Source organism: Dufourea novaeangliae, unplaced genomic scaffold, assembly GCF_001272555.1.
Source record: "Dufourea novaeangliae isolate 0120121106 unplaced genomic scaffold, ASM127255v1 scaffold125, whole genome shotgun sequence".
NCBI classification, from domain to species: Eukaryota; Metazoa; Arthropoda; class Insecta; order Hymenoptera; family Halictidae; genus Dufourea; species Dufourea novaeangliae.
The window spans coordinates 3,821,926-3,839,665 of NW_015374020.1; the positions used below are offsets into that span (position 1 = coordinate 3,821,926).

Sequence of the window (17,740 nt, forward strand, 5' to 3'; positions counted from 1 at the left end):
ACTTTCGGAAAGTATACTCACAGAAATTAGCATCTTTGATAAAAACTGATAATAAGGTAATAATGTGATATACATAATGATAATGTGGTATCAATAAAAGTATAGAAGTCTATTTAGCACTGTACATAATTATTTTTTTATTATTTGGAAGGTTTGAAAAAATTCAATCGGTAGAATCGGTAGTGTAGCCATATCTTTATGAACATAGTAACAAGTCAAATGAATTGTACTATTGTTGCCAATGTTGACAACAATTACCTATATTTCCGATTTATTGGTAGAAACGGAATAACAAATTATGCTTCTCATAAATTAATTTCTGCAACATAGTTGAAGTGTCAAAGGTAACAAGTTTTATTAATGTTAGATAGAAAATTATTGAAAACATTTAAAACATTTTATGTAGGGACGTTTTCCACGACAGTGAACGTGTGACATTATTGTATTGAATTGAATCGAGTGAAGGTGGCACAAAATGGATGCTGCTTGCAAATACATCAGTTTTAACTAAACATCGGCTCACAAAATGGGAAATCAGTTAGTTGGCATCGCGCCTAGTCAAATATTTCCAGTAGAACATTACTTGACGGATCACAGTGACTTATTATTTGATGTAAAGTAAGTATATCCATCCGATATTCAGTAAATGAAACACTGGTTTTTTTTTACCAACCTATGTTCTGTCAACGTTTCACTGAACATACTGTAAATGAAAATCAAAATAATCGGTGTTTTTCATCATTAAGAAATAAAATACTGTGCTTAGAAGTGTTAAACATGTACAACGAATTGTATAAGGTATACGAATCTCATTATTTGACTCTAAATATTTATGCAAATGTTCTGTTTTAGAATCATTTATAAAAACAGGAATTAAACAGAAACTGATTTCCTTTATCAAGACTTTCACTGGTTTAAGAATGACATAAAAACATTTAATTTCATGAATGTTTTGCTATTTACATCTGTCATAATTGTGTAAAATCCACATTGATCATATAATTTCAGTCTGTTTTTCAATTTAATAATTACCCATTAACCATCCACAGCTTAGGAAGTACCAGATTTTTTAAAGTCGCCCGAGCTAGGAGCCAAGAAGGTCTTATAGTGGTGAAAGTTTTTGTTATACATGATCCGACACTACCATTATCTGCTTATAAAGATAAACTTGAAGAAATTAGATCTAAATTAGCATCTGCTGTAAATTGCCTACCATTCCAAAGAATGATTGTGAGTATCTTTGTTTAATATCCACACATTTTCTAATGTATCACAAATATTTGTGTAAGAAAACATAATTATATGTTTGTACTAGCTCACAGAAAAGTCAGGGTCAATTATGAGGGAATATGTGAAGTACTCCCTTTATGATAGAATCAGTACCAGGCCATTTTTATCAAGTATAGAAAAAAAGTGGATTACCTTTCAAGTTTTATATGCATTGCACCAAGCTCATAAGGTGAGATAATATTTAAAGGACCATAGGTTACACATAATAGTGTCAAGATGTCAACAAATTTATTTTTGTTTAAGTCACAAACAAATTGATTATGTCCTAGAGTTTCAGTTGCTTTGAAAATTAATTCATAGCTGTTAAAACAACACATCAAAATGCTTTTCACAGTATCAAACAATGAACACACGTACAGCTCTGTAGCTCTGAAAGAACATACGATAGACTCCATTGACATTACAGTTTTACACAAGAAAAAGATTAAAGTGTCGCTTCTCGTTTAACTGTAGTTTGGAGTCTGCCACGGTGATATAAAACTAGAAAATATTATGATTACCAGCTGGAACTGGATTTTACTAACAGACTTTGCAAGTTTTAAACCAACTTACTTGCCTGAAGATAATCCAGCTGATTTTTCGTATTTCTTTGACACATCTAGGAGAAGGTACATTGTATAACATATTTTATGCTGTCAGTATTACATCATTATACTAAACTGTTTTGTCATAATATTTCAGAACATGTTATATTGCCCCTGAACGGTTTGTGAAAACATTATCTTCAGAATTAAGCAATACATTATTATTATCAGAACAAGAGCTAAAGACAGGTGATTTGCATCCAATGATGGATATTTTTTCTGCAGGCTGTGCTTTAACAGAATTGTATAACGAAGGACATCCTCCGTTTGACTTTTCTCAACTATTAGGTGCGTGTATGATGCGTAAAGATTATTTGTAGCACGTAAATACGGTGTTATTGTGAGTAAATATTTAAAAATTATTTTATTCTGATGTATTAAGCATATAGAAACAATGAGTATTCGGTGAGCAAGCATTTGGATACAATAGAGGATTCAGGGATACGTGAATTGCTTGCATCTATGCTGGAGAGAAATCCAGCAAACAGGAAAAGTGCCGAAATTTATTTGGCCCAGGCTCGTGGCACAATATTTCCAGAATATTTTTATTCATTTCTGCAATCTTACATGCTTATTTTCTCTGCCGCTCCAATTCTTTCGCCAGATGAAAAAATTAATAGACTTAAGAAAGATATTGGTAACATTATCAATATTTTGAAAGCAGAAGAAAGTGAAAGAATGAAGAATAATAGAAAAACTACAGAGACCAATAGAAATAATCAGTATGACAATAACATAGAATCAACTAAAGATGATTCTGGTCACAGTGAAGAGAATACCATTGTAGATCTTGATAGTGATCAAAGTTTTGATAAAAGTGAATTAAATCAGGTTGATGCAAAAACAGTTTCAATGCAAGGGAGTAAAACTGAGAATCATGCAGTTCCGCAACCAGATACTAAAGTACATGAAGAACAAAAACAAAAAGTAGACATGGAAAGTGACAAGAAATCTTTTTTAACTCCGGAACCTCTCGAGGGATTGGTTATCATAACTCAGCTAGTGACCTCGTGTATACGAGGCTTACATCATTCTCAATCCAAATTGCAAAGTCTAGAAATATTACTTGAACTAGCTGAGAATACATCAGATGAAACGATACTAGATCGAATTTTGCCTTATATTGTAAGCGCATTTACATACAATACGAATAGTTTTAGGAAATGTTAATATTATATTTATATAATATATTTTACAGTTTCATTTAGTTCACGATCCTGCTCCACGAGTAAGAGTATCAGCTATACATACATTGACAAAATGTTTACATCTCGTGAAATCAATTCCACCGTCAGATGTAAACATTTTCCCGGAATATATTTTGCCAGGTCTAGCACATATTACGCAAGACGAAGCGGTGATCGTTAGAGCTGCTTATGCGGAGAATATTGCACATCTAGCGCATATTGCGCTACGTTATTTGGAGAATTCACACTTATCTAACTTAGGTAATAAGGAAGGCCCAAGACCAAGTTATGACAGTGAACTTCAGACATTGCATGAAATGGTAATTAACTGAATATTTTCGTAATAGTCTTCTTGTTTGGTATGTACTAAATCATGTGATATTATTAGGTACAACAGTCTGTGTCCATGTTATTAACAGATCCCCAAAATTTAGTAAAACAAACATTAATGGAGAGTGGTATAAATAAACTGTGTGTATTCTTTGGCAAGCAAAAGGCAAATGATATCTTGCTTAGTCATGTTATTACTTTCTTAAATGATAAGGAAGATAAGGAACTGAGAGGTTCCTTTTTTGAATGCATTGTGGGCGTAGCTGCATATGTTGGATGGCATAGTAGTCCTATACTCATGCCCCTTCTTCAACAAGGATTAGCAGACCCTGAGGAATTTGTGACGACGAAGGCGATTAATGCAATGGCGACGCTCACAGAATTAGGTCTTTTACATAAATCTGCCCTTTATCAACTTTTAAACGAGACTATGGTCTTTTTAGTAAGTTCTACTTTAGCAATACAATGGTTAAAGGGTGATATTCCTTAATATCAAGTATCCTCAATGTAATGTCTTATATAGGTACATCCAAATTTGTGGATAAGACATGCAACAGTTGGTTTTATATCCGCTGCAGCAAGAACGCTTAACTTAGTGGATGTTCAGTGCAAAGTCCAGACAATGATTCAGCCGTACTTAAAGCACCCTCTAATTCAGATAGAAAAAGAGATATTACTATTAGAAGCTTTGGTACCACCTATACCAAGAATAGTTTATGATTCTGTGGTGAAATATAACGATATAGAAGAATTGTTCCAAGTTCTTGAGCAAAGACAAGCAGCTCGAGTTAAAGCGGCGACGGGAATAGTATCACAATACAGCGAAATGAGTACATCGTTACGAAACGTGAGTTATAAGTGTCTTTATGCATACTGTCGCAAGTGACATGTATTCTATAAATTTCGAGAGGAATAAACGAAATACTTATAGCTTTTCAGACGATTAAGTTCGGAATCGATGACCGAGACTGTCGAAGATCAATTAATAGTAATGAAGCCGCACCTAATGAAAATTAATAAATATCGGAATTCGATGGACGCGAAACAAAGCACGACTAAATCTGTGGATGGGAAATTAGAATTAAATTCTATGAAGGATAGAATACGACATCATATCGTAATATTGTATCCCGACACAAAAGCGGATCTAGGTTTGCCGCCATTTAAACGATTAGATCGCAGAACTTCGGACAGTGTTGGCACATACGCGACGATGAACCAAGAATGGCGTACAATGTTCGCAGCTCAAGATAATGTTCAAGTAATTGAAAAAATTCGATCTATGTACATTGATTAAGTCTTATGAAATTATGTCATTGATTATTTTATCTATTGTAGCATACTGTTAAAATGTCAGATATGACGGGAAGTAGTGGAAGTCCTAGCCAAAGTTTGCATGGCGGAGATATACATTTATCGCCTCAGCACAGTTTGTCTGATATGAACAGCATAAATGATCACTCCCTTCATGAACGTTCATATATTCAATGTATGTCTTTCTCAGAATGCTCTTTGATGTTAACGTAAAGAAAATGTTACAAGAAATACAACTTTGTGTAATTCTTCAGACAGGTGTGCACCTTGTAGATTAGAGGTGAGACAGTTGACATACAGAAAGCAAGAACAGCATGCTGCAGCATTAAGAGCACAGCACTGGGCTGATAACATTGCATGGCAAACTGGTAATTAATAGTCATAAATTTTACAAGGAATAATAATATTTGTAATAAGTCTTTAACGGTCTGCGCTAGGTTCAAGATTATTACCAAGTGGTTGGAGACCTCGAGGTGTACCAGTTGCTCATCTTTATGAACACAGAGCTGCTGTAAATAGGCTAGTTTCTATACCGGATACTAGTCTTTTCGCGAGTAGCTCCGCGGATGGATGTATTAAAATTTGGGATGCCAATAAAATGGAAGGCCGCAACATAGCTAATCGCTCTAGGTAGCTGATTCTTCGAATTTCTATATCATGTTTTTAACGCGTGATTTGTTTACAAGTAATGCATACTTCATATTCCATTAGGCAAACTTACATGCATAGAGGTGGTTCTCTAGTTGGCTTAGCAGTGTGTGATCAAGGACAGTCATTAGCAAGTTCTGCTAGCCAATCAGCCACAGTGTTTGTTTTACGTATCGAATCGAATTCTAGCAAAATGAGTGTTATTGGAACCAGACAATTAGATCTTCAGGTGACTATATATACGACACAATATCATTCTATTCCCATTCTTACCATTGAGATAAGTTGACATACATATATCTGAATTATAATTCAGGAAGAAGGATGTGCTGTTGATCTACAGTATTTAGATTCTGGATCACAATCAGTTCTTGTATATGCTTCCTTGTATGGATCGTTAGTGGGCTGGGATTTACGGTGTCGTGGTACAACGTGGCGTTTAGAAAACGATCTGAAGCATGGCGTGATCACCTCCTTTTGCGTGAATAATTATCAACAATGGTTGACTCTCGGTACAAGTTCAGGCGTGCATACATGTTGGGATTTGCGATTTCAGTTGCCAATAACCAGCATTAAACATCCCACTGGTAAGTTGATAAAGTCTATTGAACTCGTTAGAATAAAGTACTTGACAATTTTTATTTTTGTACGCAATTCATTATAGGCGCGAGAGTCAGAAGGGTAATTACACATCCGTCAGAGCACTCGTGGATAATATCTGCTATGCAAGGTAACAACGAAATCTCCATGTGGAATCTTGAAACTGATTTTCGGCAAATGGTCCTTTGGGCGTCCAGTGCCCCTCCACTCAGCCACTCCCAAGGCGGTCACAGCGTGTGTGCGATGTATTCCGGATGCATCGATCGTTCTGGCTTTCTGTTGGCTGGTGGTACCGACATGAGATTACGTTTCTGGGATTTGAATACTCCCAACGAATCGTATGTCGCGTTGCCCGCAGCTAATGACGTCACCTCCCCAAATTCGTTAGCGTATGAGTTAGTATTCCCTATTCGATGACGCCAAACGTGTTTCCTTTGAAACTTGTATTCATTTATTTCGAAGTTGTTATACATATACTCTATATACATTGCATGAATTATCGATATAAATTTAAATACAGCATGGCACAATTTACGTCATGGGTTAGATACATTGCTCTCTTTTTTTTTTATTTAGGCAACGTCTGATAGATGGAACAAACGTAGTACAAGAAGTCTTGGCCAGCGGTGGGCCCACACCGTCGTCAGGTGGAAGCAGTGTTCGAACAAGAAACTCCGAGGAAGGCGGCCAGGGACCGGAAACACCACCGTCAGGACATCACGACACGATCTCCGCCGTGGCGATGTCGAACACGTGTATTCTGACTGGCAGTACAGACGGCTTGATACAAGTTTGGAAATGATTGTTCTCTCCGTCTTCGTCAACGGTATTCCTTCAACGTTGCATACACACACACTGTGTACAAATTTTTCTAACGCAGAAAACGATACTATCGGACATCGAGATTTTTGTACGAACGTGTTAGTACAGTAACTCTGTGATTCTTTATTTGTATATAATATGTAATATATTTGAATCGTAATTTATTAAGACCATCGGTAGTCATAATAATAACAATACCGTATGCATTTCTGGGAATGGAACGTAACGTTTAAGTTACTCCAACACAATACCGTGATTCTTGTGTGTAATATAAATGATTTATTTTTCTACATAAAAACGAAAGAACCGAGAAGAAAGAGCTTGCTGTACTGTAACATACTGTGTATATATATATGTATATATATATACAGTAAATATTTACATATAGAGGTAGCATAGCAGCAACGACTAATCATGACGTGTTAGTAAAAAAACAGAAACTATACAATCAGTGTACAAATGGATGCGTCGTGACGAAATTGAATTCTTGGTAATGTAATTTATACTGGCTGACGTATACTGACTGCGTACTTTTGTGTTAGTTCAATAGTTCACTTGTATACCGACTGAAATACTCAAATAACCAGTGAATATCCTTCGTACTCCCTGATATTGTTACAATAAATTCATATTTTTAACGCACCTGTACGGGTCCGATTATTCGCGTTGAACGGCGTCAGGTCATCACCAGGGACAGACCGGTCCGGCAGGATAAGGGGCTCTTCCAGCGAACGCGTAAGGATCAGGATTTATTGTCCTACAGATTTCCTTCCATCTTTCTTTCCCTCCTTTTCCTTGTCTTCGTCTGTATTGTTGCTGTTTGTGATCCGTTGTCGGATGATTGTATCCCAGTTGTTCACCGAACAGAACCTCAAGCCATGGCGCACCGATCACGTTAACGATCAGCAGTAAGAATACGAACAAAATTCTCATTTTAAGCACACTGTGTCCTTTTCTTCCTGATTTACTTCAAGTGTTCTCGGTTAAAAATTAGTAAACACCTAAAATGAAAAATCAAACTGAATATATTATGAAATAAATTTTTCAAATAATGAAGCTGTTGCGTGTTTTGTTTCAGATCGAATGGTGCTTCGAACTGTTAAGCGACAGTATACATTTAAACGCACGGGTAACCAAGCGCTGAGCAAAATATGTACAAAACTTTCATGCCAAAACGCCGAATGACCAACCGTTGCGACACGTGCTTGACGAAATCGTAATTTTTTACTTTCGAACCTCACACTTTCTGAGCATCTAAGTACAACTACACTTCCTTCGTCAGGATTCTTCAACCCTCGTTCTCGAGACCACGATCGAATTGAAGCGATGATCTATTCGCCTGCGGATAATTCGACCGGTATTTTTTGTTTTCGACTTTTTTTCAACGGAAGTTCGAGCTGTATACTCGCAGTAACGAGGCACACTCTCGCAATGGAGTGATGCTGGATGTTTACCGCTGTTTTATACACCAAGACTGCCCTACCGCTCAGAGAAAAAATCGCGCCGATGGACGTTGCAAATACGTTTACGTGTTTCCGCCATTGTTCGGTATCGTTAAGATAAAACGGAATTTTTTTCTAAATTATTCATTTGAATCATTGATCTTTCGTCAGCATGGAATATTTTTGGATGAGTTTTGGCTTTGATTGATTCTGATTACTTTTAGATCCGTGAAGGTAGAAGAGGAGAAGAAGACGTGTTCCCAACTCCCATTGATCTTGGAGAACGGTTTAGTAGCTTCATAAGCTCTTTTTAATTACTGTTTTAGTTATGTTTTCTCTAATGAAAGATTTTTTAGTGTTACAGGTGCCATACAGAAACAGCATCTTTGGACATTAATTTATGAACATTTGTGCCGATGATTATGAAAGTCGTGTAAGTCATATATTTTTCGGTTCGAAAATTCTTTCATAATATTCAAATATAAATTAATGTAACATAAAATAAGAGAAAAACTCAAATTTTATTTTGATCTTTTGACTTACACCACTTTCATAATAACCGGCTCATTTGACCAGTTTCAGGTAGTACATGATGCTTTGAAGACGCCCATTTTACGGATATATTAAGTCTAAGGTGCCTTTAAGCCGTCTTCAAGGCGTCATTGGGCGTGATGTGGTGGGGTGTACTCTAAATTCACGTTATGTGCGTAACAATGGAAGAACACACGTGCCTCTGTCACATTGAACTTGGGGGAAGACCCTATCTGCATGTCTTCTCCGATGGAAACATGATTTTTATTCGCGATGCGTACCGGCTTTTTCGTATTCCGCGCGTACAACGGTTTCTGTCTCAAGAAAATACACGATAATATAAGGAATGCTGATTTAATTATAGTTACTAACTGACTTGGCACGCAGATGCGCAGAAATTGCATTCCCGTTCTTCTTTGAACTACCATCAGTAAAAAGAACCTTTAGAATTCGAACATAAGCGCGCATTTTGGTGACAAATTATTATTCCGATTAAAATTGTTTGCATCCAAATTTGTGATTTTAAGAAATTAAATGATATAACTCGTCGAATGAAAGATAATAATTCCATGAAAGGAATGGAACACTAATCAATTTACGGTTCTTCGCGCGATAACAAGAAAGATTACGAACTGCCCTACTTTATAGCAGTTTTGTGTCAAGGTGACTTATAATTCTGATGTTTGCACTGTCTCTGGAAATTAGCATCACGCGAACTAAATACGAGTAAATACAAAAATGGTAAGAGGTTTAATCAGAATAATCATATTCTTCTTTCATTCTTGAGATAAAACACAAGAAAAGATGACCATGTTGTACCCCAGGGCCAAGTATACCTGAAAATCGTCCGTTTACTAAATAAGGTCAATTTGAGGATGGTAAAAAGTTTAATGAGAACAATATTATTCCTCTTTTTATTCTTGAAATAGAACGCAGGGAAAAGAAGGCCCCGCTAATTGTACCTCGGGGCCAATTATACCAAAAAATTACCAATCAACATATATTTTTCAACTTGTCATTGTCGAAGATTATCTGTTTACCGCAAGATAGGTCAAAGGGGCGAATAGATAGTTTTCAAAGCAAGAGTCGCCGCGATTTTCAGCGCGGCCGAATTGCGGGGCATTCTGCAAATAGCAAACAGCACGGTTACATGCAATCGTTCTTATTAAGGTTCACCGTGACTAAGCCGCTACTATTTCCTATTACCGTAATAGCCGGTTTTGCAGGCTGTCGAACTATTAATAGCGTTCGCCAGAGAAAGTCCACGGCGGCGGAACGTTTCGCGCGAAAGGGATTCGCGATCCTCGAACGATTTTCTCGGCGGATCCGGTCGGTTCGGCTCGATGGATTCTTGAACATTAACGAGCGCCAGTAACAGATAGACGGATAACGGGGTCACAGTGAACTAGACTTAATTACGCAAATCGCTCGTTGATAACGTGACCTTCCAGGTTGAACAAGATAAACTCGTTCCTCCCGCCAAAAGACGCGAAAGAAATCCTCGAACCGGAAGATTCTAACCGGGGAATAGATGAATCATCGGACGTCGGAGTCTCGATGTGAAATAAAATGTACTTTACGTGTTCCCGGCTAATTAGTATTCTATGGGAGACACGCGCGTGGAAATACATGAATAAGTAGCTTCTATAATAAGACGTTTATCTCGAGATTGGGATACGTCAGGCGGTACTTTGTATGCGTTCGTTCGTTAGTAAATAAATATGTTATTCTTCGTCGCTTGTACCACTGGGAACGCTTACAACTGTTTGTAATCCCGGTAAGAAGAAGTTGGAATCGAACATTGCAATTTTTCATTCAGAAAAGACATCATCGCGTTCTGTTGATCTGTTCTAAATTCATTATATTAATTTATGTAGAGTACTTGAGAATCTTATATCTACATTTATTAACAATAGAATTATCAAAGCAGTCAAGTACACTTTTGTAACATGGATTAAAATTAATGTTACAAGAAGACATTTTCTCAGATATTTTACAACTTTTATTGCAATATGAACGTAAAAAAATTGGGTAATTTAAAAATTTGAATACTTTCAAAAGTTTGTCATATTTATTGATCCGATAGAAACAGACACATGTTTATTATTGGTAGGTAGTTCTAGCATTAATGGAACGAATAAAAAGAATACTGACGCACACTGTCTACGTTAGAAAAATAAATAAAACGATTTTACGATCTACTCCCCTCTGCAATATATTTGTAGACATTATCAAATTTTATCATAAAAATAAAACGTACTTTGACATTCCGTTTAACGTTTTATTAACGTGTAAAGCGGGGGATGTGGAGTATCACCCAGCGAATATATTCGCGCGAGGCGTATCCTTCGGATTTATCGTCTAAATATTTTGAATACTAGACTCGTTCCGTTCACCCCCGAAACGATCGAGAATGGCGATATCCACGTAACGCATAGATTCTCTTTTTGTGTACTCTAAAACAGAAACGAAATATTCCCATTGTTTGTGTTACAAGTGACATTTTTTGCAATTCTGAAAGTTTTAAGAATGTCAAACAGTCTCAATGTCGAGGACGACAGTCTACAAGTCAGAAACCGAGCGAGCCTGTCATTGAAGATGCAACGAGGCCTTAAAAAAATGAAGAGAAGCATTCAGAAGATGACCGGTACGTTTGTAATTGAGCTAAATTATGACCGGATAATTATTACCTTTGATACTGAATATTATATAAAATGTTTCTGGTATCAATGGTTTAACGATACAGTGTGTTGAAAAACAAGAATAACTTGAACAAAAATATTTTGGTAAAGATTAATTACTCAGTTCAGTACAACTTATTTGTAGAACCACTTCTAGCCCAGATGTACTACTCCTTCCCACCTTTGCAACATCCTGTATCGTCTACTAATATGTACTAGCGATAGACTGCTTAAAATAATTCATTTATAACTCCGCTAGTTTAGATAAAAATTATCGTACAAGACTATGTTCAATACTTTTAGAATCTTCGACGACTGTACAACCTCACTGCGTTTTCGTAGAGAACATGCAAGACGACGAAAAGCAGCCGGCATATATATTCCCGGAGAGACTCTCCTCTTTAACGTGCCAAACGGGCTTCTCGAAGGACGAGATACGAAAACTCTATCGAGCGTTCAAACAGTCTTGTCCACGAGGAGCCGTGACCACAAACGACCTGAAACCGGCGTACGCGAAATTATTCCCGTTAGGGGACCCGGCCAAGTACACACAGATTATTTTCAACACCTTCGACCGAGACGGCGACGGTGTGGTCAGTTTTCAAGATCTTCTTGCTGAAATAGCCCTGATCACGAACGGCGATCTGGACCAGAAGCTCTCCTGGATCTTCAGGTGATTCGGTATAAACATAGCAGAACGGTTTCTGGCTCGTCTTTATTTTACTTTCTAGTCTTGCCCCGGCCTCTCGTTAGGTTTTACGATCTGAACGGAGACGGTTACATCACCAGAAAGGAAATGTTGGTCATAATATCCGCGATTTACGAGATGCTGCATAACGGAAAAACTATCCAGCGAATGGTCGACAGGCACGTGGACATGGTTTTCGAGAAGATGGACGCCGATAAGGACGGAGTCATATCTCGAGAGGAATTTATCAACAGCTGTAAAAATGTACAATAAATTAGTATGGTTGTTAGTGCAAGGGAATCTTGTTGACACTTGAAACACTTTATGCGCATATAACACTCAGAATGCCAGCCGTAACTATTCAAAAATATATTATTAACCAATATTAATTCTTTTGCTTTTATTTCAGGATTCTTTGATTCAAAATCAACTGGCGATATTTAATCAGTTTTGGTGATAAAATACATAAGTACCAAAGTTTTCTAAATTGTATTATTCGTTTAAAAAAAAGTGCGACTCTGGAATCCTCCGACTTCATACGTGTTCTTATTCCTATAATAAAATAGTACAATTATACAGCACAGGTTTCTCTTAAAATTAAACAACACGAAGTTACTAACGATTCAATCACATATCAACTTTCCTGCTTCCACAAAGATATAGCTGGCACAGTCTTTAGCAAAACAGTTTTGTACTTCTAAAACAATCTCTTCTGTAAAATGTAGAAGACGCAGGCTAGGAAAAATGCAAATGCTAGTGCTAATAAAGCTTTGTCCGTAACTTCTCTTCTACCGTATTTGCCTAAGAGTTTTCCCGATTGAACTATCACTTGTTGCTGATGTTCCAATTCACCTTTAGTACTAGACACCTTATCAGATGAAGTTACTGTAACATACAAAAGTTCAAATTACATAAATCACATTTTATCACAAGTATATCGAACCAATCCATGTAAAAAGGATTAATGTACTTAATGTATCCAATGTGTTTGCACTTCTTTGAGTTGTTTCAGCCAAGTGTCTAGATATACTTAAGAGTTTGTCAGAAAGCTGATTGGATGTGTTTGCCAAACTTCGTTTATCGTGTCTTCTACGAACAGCAGCTTGATGTTCTTCAGGCATTGACAATAGTTCCTCCTTGGATAGTTTATCTATCACACACATGCTAATGACATTGGCTTTACGAAATGCAGCCAAGGAAGTTTTAGACTGCTCCTTATAAGTGTCTATTTCTACTTGTAATTCTATTCTTTTTTTCTCCACGAGCTCTCTTTCTGCTACTGACTCTAGCTTGGATATGGATGATTGTAGAGTTTCTAACTTTGCCCTGCCTTCTGCATTCAATTCCATTAGCAGCTCTAGAGGACCAGTACATTGTTGTATATCCTAAAAAATGATATCAATTAGTAAAACAAAAACATTAAAATAAATATTACTTTTTGCATATTTGTACAAGGTTAGAACTATTACTACAATAAAAACATTAGTAACATGACATTTTTCTATATTGGGCTATTTATTAAACGTGAAAATAATAATTCAATAATTAAACTATATATTATTTATAATGTGCGGTCAAAAATACATGTTTGTTAGTATTGGAATGCGAGGTTACATTCGAGTTTGTTATTAAGAAAATGTTTTGTTTTAAATAATAATTACTTGAATTAAAGCCGTAAGTTGAAGATGGTTTTTTACAATATCTTGACGTATTAGCTCCAATTCGTAATCCTTGGTGTCCATCGGTGCACGTGTGCTTTGACAGTTCGTTTGTGTACCCTATTCTGTCATAAGTAAAAATGGAACGTGGCAATAAGTAATTAATATTTAGTGCGTTACAATTGCCACGTCATATATAAAACGGGAACAAAAGTTTCAAATGATGTGAATTCTGTGTGAGTTGTCAACTAACATTTATATACAATATCTGTAAAAGGTCCTTCTATTATTATCATATTATAGTTGAACATTTATGAAACCAATGGAATATACATATACTGTATTAAAACATTTATTTTTGCGATTAGAAAGGTGAATCATATTGGTACTGAACACTTCATATAACTTAAGCTAAGTAGGTACAGTTAGATGAGTCTGAGGTAATACAATTTATTAATGTACAATTTGAGTATTACACTGTTATCATACAACTGACAGAATATTTTCTGACACGTATAATTTCAGTTATAAATAAGACGTCACAGAAGATTGAATACACAATTCTATTCACAGAATATAATCGTCTTAAATAGAATTCTATCATCATAACGTTGATTTAAAACAGATAAGTTAGGTACAGTCTGCGTTGAAATAATACTGTACAATTCGAATGATCATTTCAACTGTTTTCGATAACGTGTGAGGAGCACAGTGTGCCTATTCTATAACATTCTATGTTACATAAGTCTCTTTAATATTAACAGAGACCATACAACAGTAATTACTTAACGAAGATGATGTATTACAGCGTTCGTGAAGTCTGTTGTAGAACTTTGTCCGCCTAGATCTTTTGTCAATACTTTTCCGTCGTTCAAGACATGGTTCAACGCGTCCTTAATTTGTTCAGCATAACGTTTCAAATTAACGTGACGCAGAAGTTTTACAGCGCACAAAAGCATAGCAGTGGGGTTTGCAACATTTTTGCCAACAGCCTCCGAATACGTGTGCCTTGCACCCTAAATTGCAGACTACTTTTTATTATGTTCCATATAAATTTGAAGTCAATTATTAAATGTTCACGTGTCAAGTGTGTTAATCTTACCGGTTCAAAGACAACACACTCAGGACTATAACTGGCACCTGCGACTACACCAGCACCACCAACCAGTCCAGATGCAAGATTATCAACAATATTACCATACAAGTTTGGTAATACCATTACATCAAATTGGTGTGGATTGGACACCATCTGCATTGTACAGTTATCAACAATCATTGTTTCAAATGTAACCCTGAAATTACATCAAAGTATATAATTGTTATCCACCAACAGATATGTTAAATATAAAAAAGTACAAAAGTGAAAATGAAATTCAAATTACCTAGGATACAGTTTGGCTATTTCTTGGCACGACTTTAAGAAGAGACCATCACCAAGTTTCATGATATTGGCTTTGTGAACACATGTAACCTTCTTACGATTATGCTTGACAGCATAATCAAATGCAAACTTTGCAATTCTTTGACTTTTAGTCGCAGTCACTATTTTCAAACATTCTACCACTCCCTTTACAGACTCATGCTCTAATGCAGAATATTCTCCTTCTGTTTGTTCTCTAATGATAATACAGTCCACATTCTTATGACGACATTTAACTCCAGGCAAAGATTTTACATGTACTACATTGGAGTATAAGTCTAAACTTTTACGTAATTTCATGTTCAATGTTTGGAGCTCTCCAGTCATGGAGTGGTCTGGTGTTGCTAGAATTCCCTATCAAATAATAGTTATTATTTAATACTAATCTATATAATATTAATAAAACATATTGTCATTTAATTATTGCATATGATAGTACCTTCAAGCATACTCGGTTTCTTGCAATGCTATTGGATACTTGTTCAAGTGGTGCACTTAAAGTTGGGTTTACTTCAGAAAGAAAATATGGTTCAAATTCAACCGGTATATTGGCTGCTTTAAATACACTCTGAACTGAAACCACTAGCTCTGGTCCAACACCATCTCCTGGTATAAGGGTACATTTTATCTTTCCTTCTTGTTCAATTGCCTAAAAGAAACAAATTGATAATTTATACAATGAGCACTTATAGAAGAAAGTTTATGTTAAAGTAAAGAGTGAGGTATCCTGAAATATGCCTTTTACTTCCACTATAAACTTTGCAGTTAGTTTATACAAATGACATCACATGACAACATTCCTCAGTTTGCATATAATATTGTGATATGAATATTATAAACAGACATATAGCATATAAAATTATGAATAATTTGTTTGGACAAGATATCTAGATTTTCCTTTAAAAATCAAATACATACTGTGTCTTGTTGTCGTACTGCTCCTACATGTAATGCCCTAATAGCTCCCTTTTGGGTAGTCTGTAAATAAAAATGTGCCAAACATTATTTCACGAATTTAATTCTTCACGACTTTTGGAAATATACAATCGAATTATTTGTACTGTATTAAGAAGCTATATTTATAACGATTGGATAACACAATCACTGCCGATCATTTTATTGATTCTATTAATTGCATTTCGAGGGTTTGTATGCCTATACAATTTATTACAGAAAACCAAAATATCGATTTATTATTTCATGTATCTTGTATCGTTAAATAAGAAAATTTTCATGCATCTTTAAGAGAAAAGTTATTTCGTGTGCAATGTCCTTGTGATGATCATTGGCGCTTTCCTCGTTTTTATATATCATCTGATTAAACTAATTGCTGGATACACAGTAATAATATTTCAATCGGATGGAATATAGGATGAACAAAATTTTTTCCATTTCTGTTGAATGTACATTACCTGCGAAAATACTTTGCAGACGTTTCTCGCGAGTAAAGCCATTTTTCAACGATGGACCCAATTACCCCAGTAGTGTCGTTCTCACTTTCGCACTTGCGTACCAGTAGCGTATCAAATTTGGAAACAAGGGGAGATTCATATCGACTTCTAATTCCTTGAAATCTCATTTTCATTATGTTATATAAATAATAAAAAGCGACTACAATTCATTTAATATTCAAATTGATGCTTTAATGTAAATGTTTTTAAAATGATAATGAATAATGTTCATATATACTTTCACGAACACGGCCCTGTTGCCTATATCTGGGTTTACTTCGTATTCTTTCGATGCATAGCGCGCATAGCGCTAAACATATGTTGATGATGACGTACATCGAGGGATGAATCGATACAAGTAAATACGAGTACATTACTCGATACTGTTGTTTCGATACCGCGTACTTTTGGTATCGATTCCTGCGGTTGCGATACCAATTAGGTATCGAACAAAAGTACTCGTATCGAATGGTGAGTATCGACCTGCGTAGTAGCACCGACTAGGTATAGGATAGACCTATCATCTTATGGGACTTCGGTCTCATGTTCTGAAATACCGATAGTGTAAAAAGTCAGGGATTTTCTGCTGCCCTCTACGTTATGATAACGGTTAAGTTTACAACATTTTTAACGGTTAAAGTTACTATGTAACTCAACTAGTCCAACTCCTACCATGGGGGGAAATCAATATTATTGACATTATGGAACATTTTTTTGTCTGCAGCCAATTTTGAAACGAACTACGCGATCATTTTGTCATACACAGGTGTTTATAACTGGTGATGAATGAATTGTTATTGTTAGTCTTGTCTTGTCAAAAGTGAACGATAATTACTTCGGAGGTTTATTTTTATTTTATTACTAATAATTCCATGATATATGTATATTGCATATCTTTGTAGCATCCTGAAAACGGGTATTAACGAGCCATTCCACGTCGAAACGCACAGAACTGCGATTTTAATGACCGATTTTTTTCGAATTTGCAGCATTTGTTGATAACCACACGAAACTAAATTGTGTAAAATTTTAGTTTCTAATCTTGAACCGTTTCCGAGAATTTCCCTTGCCGGAAGACTTACCGTAATGAGCTA

At 35.9% G+C, this 17,740-nt stretch overlaps 4 protein-coding genes across 5 annotated transcripts; 2 read left to right on the forward strand and 2 right to left on the reverse strand.

The window, feature by feature from the left end:
* The first annotated feature begins 465 nt into the window (after window positions 1-465).
* On the forward strand, window positions 466-6,820 carry LOC107188989 (phosphoinositide 3-kinase regulatory subunit 4). Its single transcript, XM_015577404.1, has 17 exons — window positions 466-618; window positions 1,050-1,230; window positions 1,316-1,459; window positions 1,744-1,898; window positions 1,972-2,162; window positions 2,257-2,999; window positions 3,073-3,381; window positions 3,450-3,833; window positions 3,915-4,238; window positions 4,323-4,652; window positions 4,730-4,880; window positions 4,960-5,073; window positions 5,143-5,335; window positions 5,417-5,582; window positions 5,670-5,940; window positions 6,018-6,348; window positions 6,530-6,820. Exons 1-17 carry the CDS (start codon window positions 527-529, stop codon window positions 6,753-6,755), a joined length of 4,305 nt encoding a protein of 1,434 aa, XP_015432890.1. The 5' UTR covers window positions 466-526; the 3' UTR covers window positions 6,756-6,820.
* A 4,316-nt stretch (window positions 6,821-11,136) lies between these two features.
* LOC107189030 (neurocalcin-delta B-like) lies at window positions 11,137-12,766 on the forward strand. 2 transcript variants are annotated; one of them, XM_015577461.1, is made up of 4 exons: window positions 11,137-11,395; window positions 11,733-12,102; window positions 12,183-12,381; window positions 12,527-12,766. In XM_015577461.1, the coding sequence occupies exons 1-4, from the start codon at window positions 11,278-11,280 to the stop codon at window positions 12,572-12,574; spliced, it is 735 nt and encodes a 244-aa protein (XP_015432947.1). In that variant the 5' UTR covers window positions 11,137-11,277; the 3' UTR covers window positions 12,575-12,766. The 2 variants fall into 2 exon arrangements, with proteins under 2 accessions (XP_015432947.1, XP_015432948.1); XM_015577462.1 differs by having other exon boundaries at window positions 11,772-12,102.
* Window positions 12,767-12,807: 41 nt separating this feature from the next.
* LOC107189031 (vesicle transport protein SEC20) lies at window positions 12,808-13,899 on the reverse strand. The gene is made up of 3 exons (XM_015577463.1): window positions 13,779-13,899; window positions 13,088-13,502; window positions 12,808-13,002 (listed from the first exon to the last, which is right to left on the reverse strand). Exons 1-3 carry the CDS (start codon window positions 13,857-13,859, stop codon window positions 12,815-12,817), a joined length of 684 nt encoding a protein of 227 aa, XP_015432949.1. The 5' UTR covers window positions 13,860-13,899; the 3' UTR covers window positions 12,808-12,814.
* Window positions 13,900-14,296: 397 nt separating this feature from the next.
* On the reverse strand, window positions 14,297-16,749 carry LOC107189041 (isocitrate dehydrogenase [NAD] subunit beta, mitochondrial). The gene is made up of 6 exons (XM_015577474.1): window positions 16,608-16,749; window positions 16,114-16,173; window positions 15,635-15,844; window positions 15,158-15,549; window positions 14,878-15,067; window positions 14,297-14,791 (listed from the first exon to the last, which is right to left on the reverse strand). Exons 1-6 carry the CDS (start codon window positions 16,647-16,649, stop codon window positions 14,561-14,563), a joined length of 1,125 nt encoding a protein of 374 aa, XP_015432960.1. The 5' UTR covers window positions 16,650-16,749; the 3' UTR covers window positions 14,297-14,560.
* Window positions 16,750-17,740: the final 991 nt, after the last annotated feature.

Coding starts and splice junctions, on each gene's coding strand:
- LOC107189031 (XM_015577463.1), bottom strand. CDS start 13,859: ATGGACACCAAGGATTACGAATTGGAGCTAATACGTCAAGATATTGTA. Junction 13,503..13,778: donor AACTTACGGCTTTAATTCAA/GTAATTATTATT, acceptor ATCATTTTTTAG/GATATACAACAATGTACTGG. Junction 13,003..13,087: donor AAACACATTGGATACATTAA/GTACATTAATCC, acceptor TGTATGTTACAG/TAACTTCATCTGATAAGGTG.
- LOC107188989 (XM_015577404.1), top strand. CDS start 527: ATGGGAAATCAGTTAGTTGGCATCGCGCCTAGTCAAATATTTCCAGTA. Junction 1,899..1,971: donor TTTGACACATCTAGGAGAAG/GTACATTGTATA, acceptor ATAATATTTCAG/AACATGTTATATTGCCCCTG. Junction 4,239..4,322: donor TGAGTACATCGTTACGAAAC/GTGAGTTATAAG, acceptor AAATACTTATAG/CTTTTCAGACGATTAAGTTC.
- LOC107189030 (XM_015577461.1), top strand. CDS start 11,278: ATGTCAAACAGTCTCAATGTCGAGGACGACAGTCTACAAGTCAGAAAC. Junction 11,396..11,732: donor AAGCATTCAGAAGATGACCG/GTACGTTTGTAA, acceptor CAATACTTTTAG/AATCTTCGACGACTGTACAA. Junction 12,382..12,526: donor TTATCAACAGCTGTAAAAAT/GTACAATAAATT, acceptor CTTTTATTTCAG/GATTCTTTGATTCAAAATCA.
- LOC107189041 (XM_015577474.1), bottom strand. CDS start 16,649: ATGGCTTTACTCGCGAGAAACGTCTGCAAAGTATTTTCGCAG. Junction 16,174..16,607: donor TCTGCAAAGTATTTTCGCAG/GTAATGTACATT, acceptor TTTTATTTACAG/ACTACCCAAAAGGGAGCTAT. Junction 15,845..16,113: donor CAGTACGACAACAAGACACA/GTATGTATTTGA, acceptor TGTTTCTTTTAG/GCAATTGAACAAGAAGGAAA.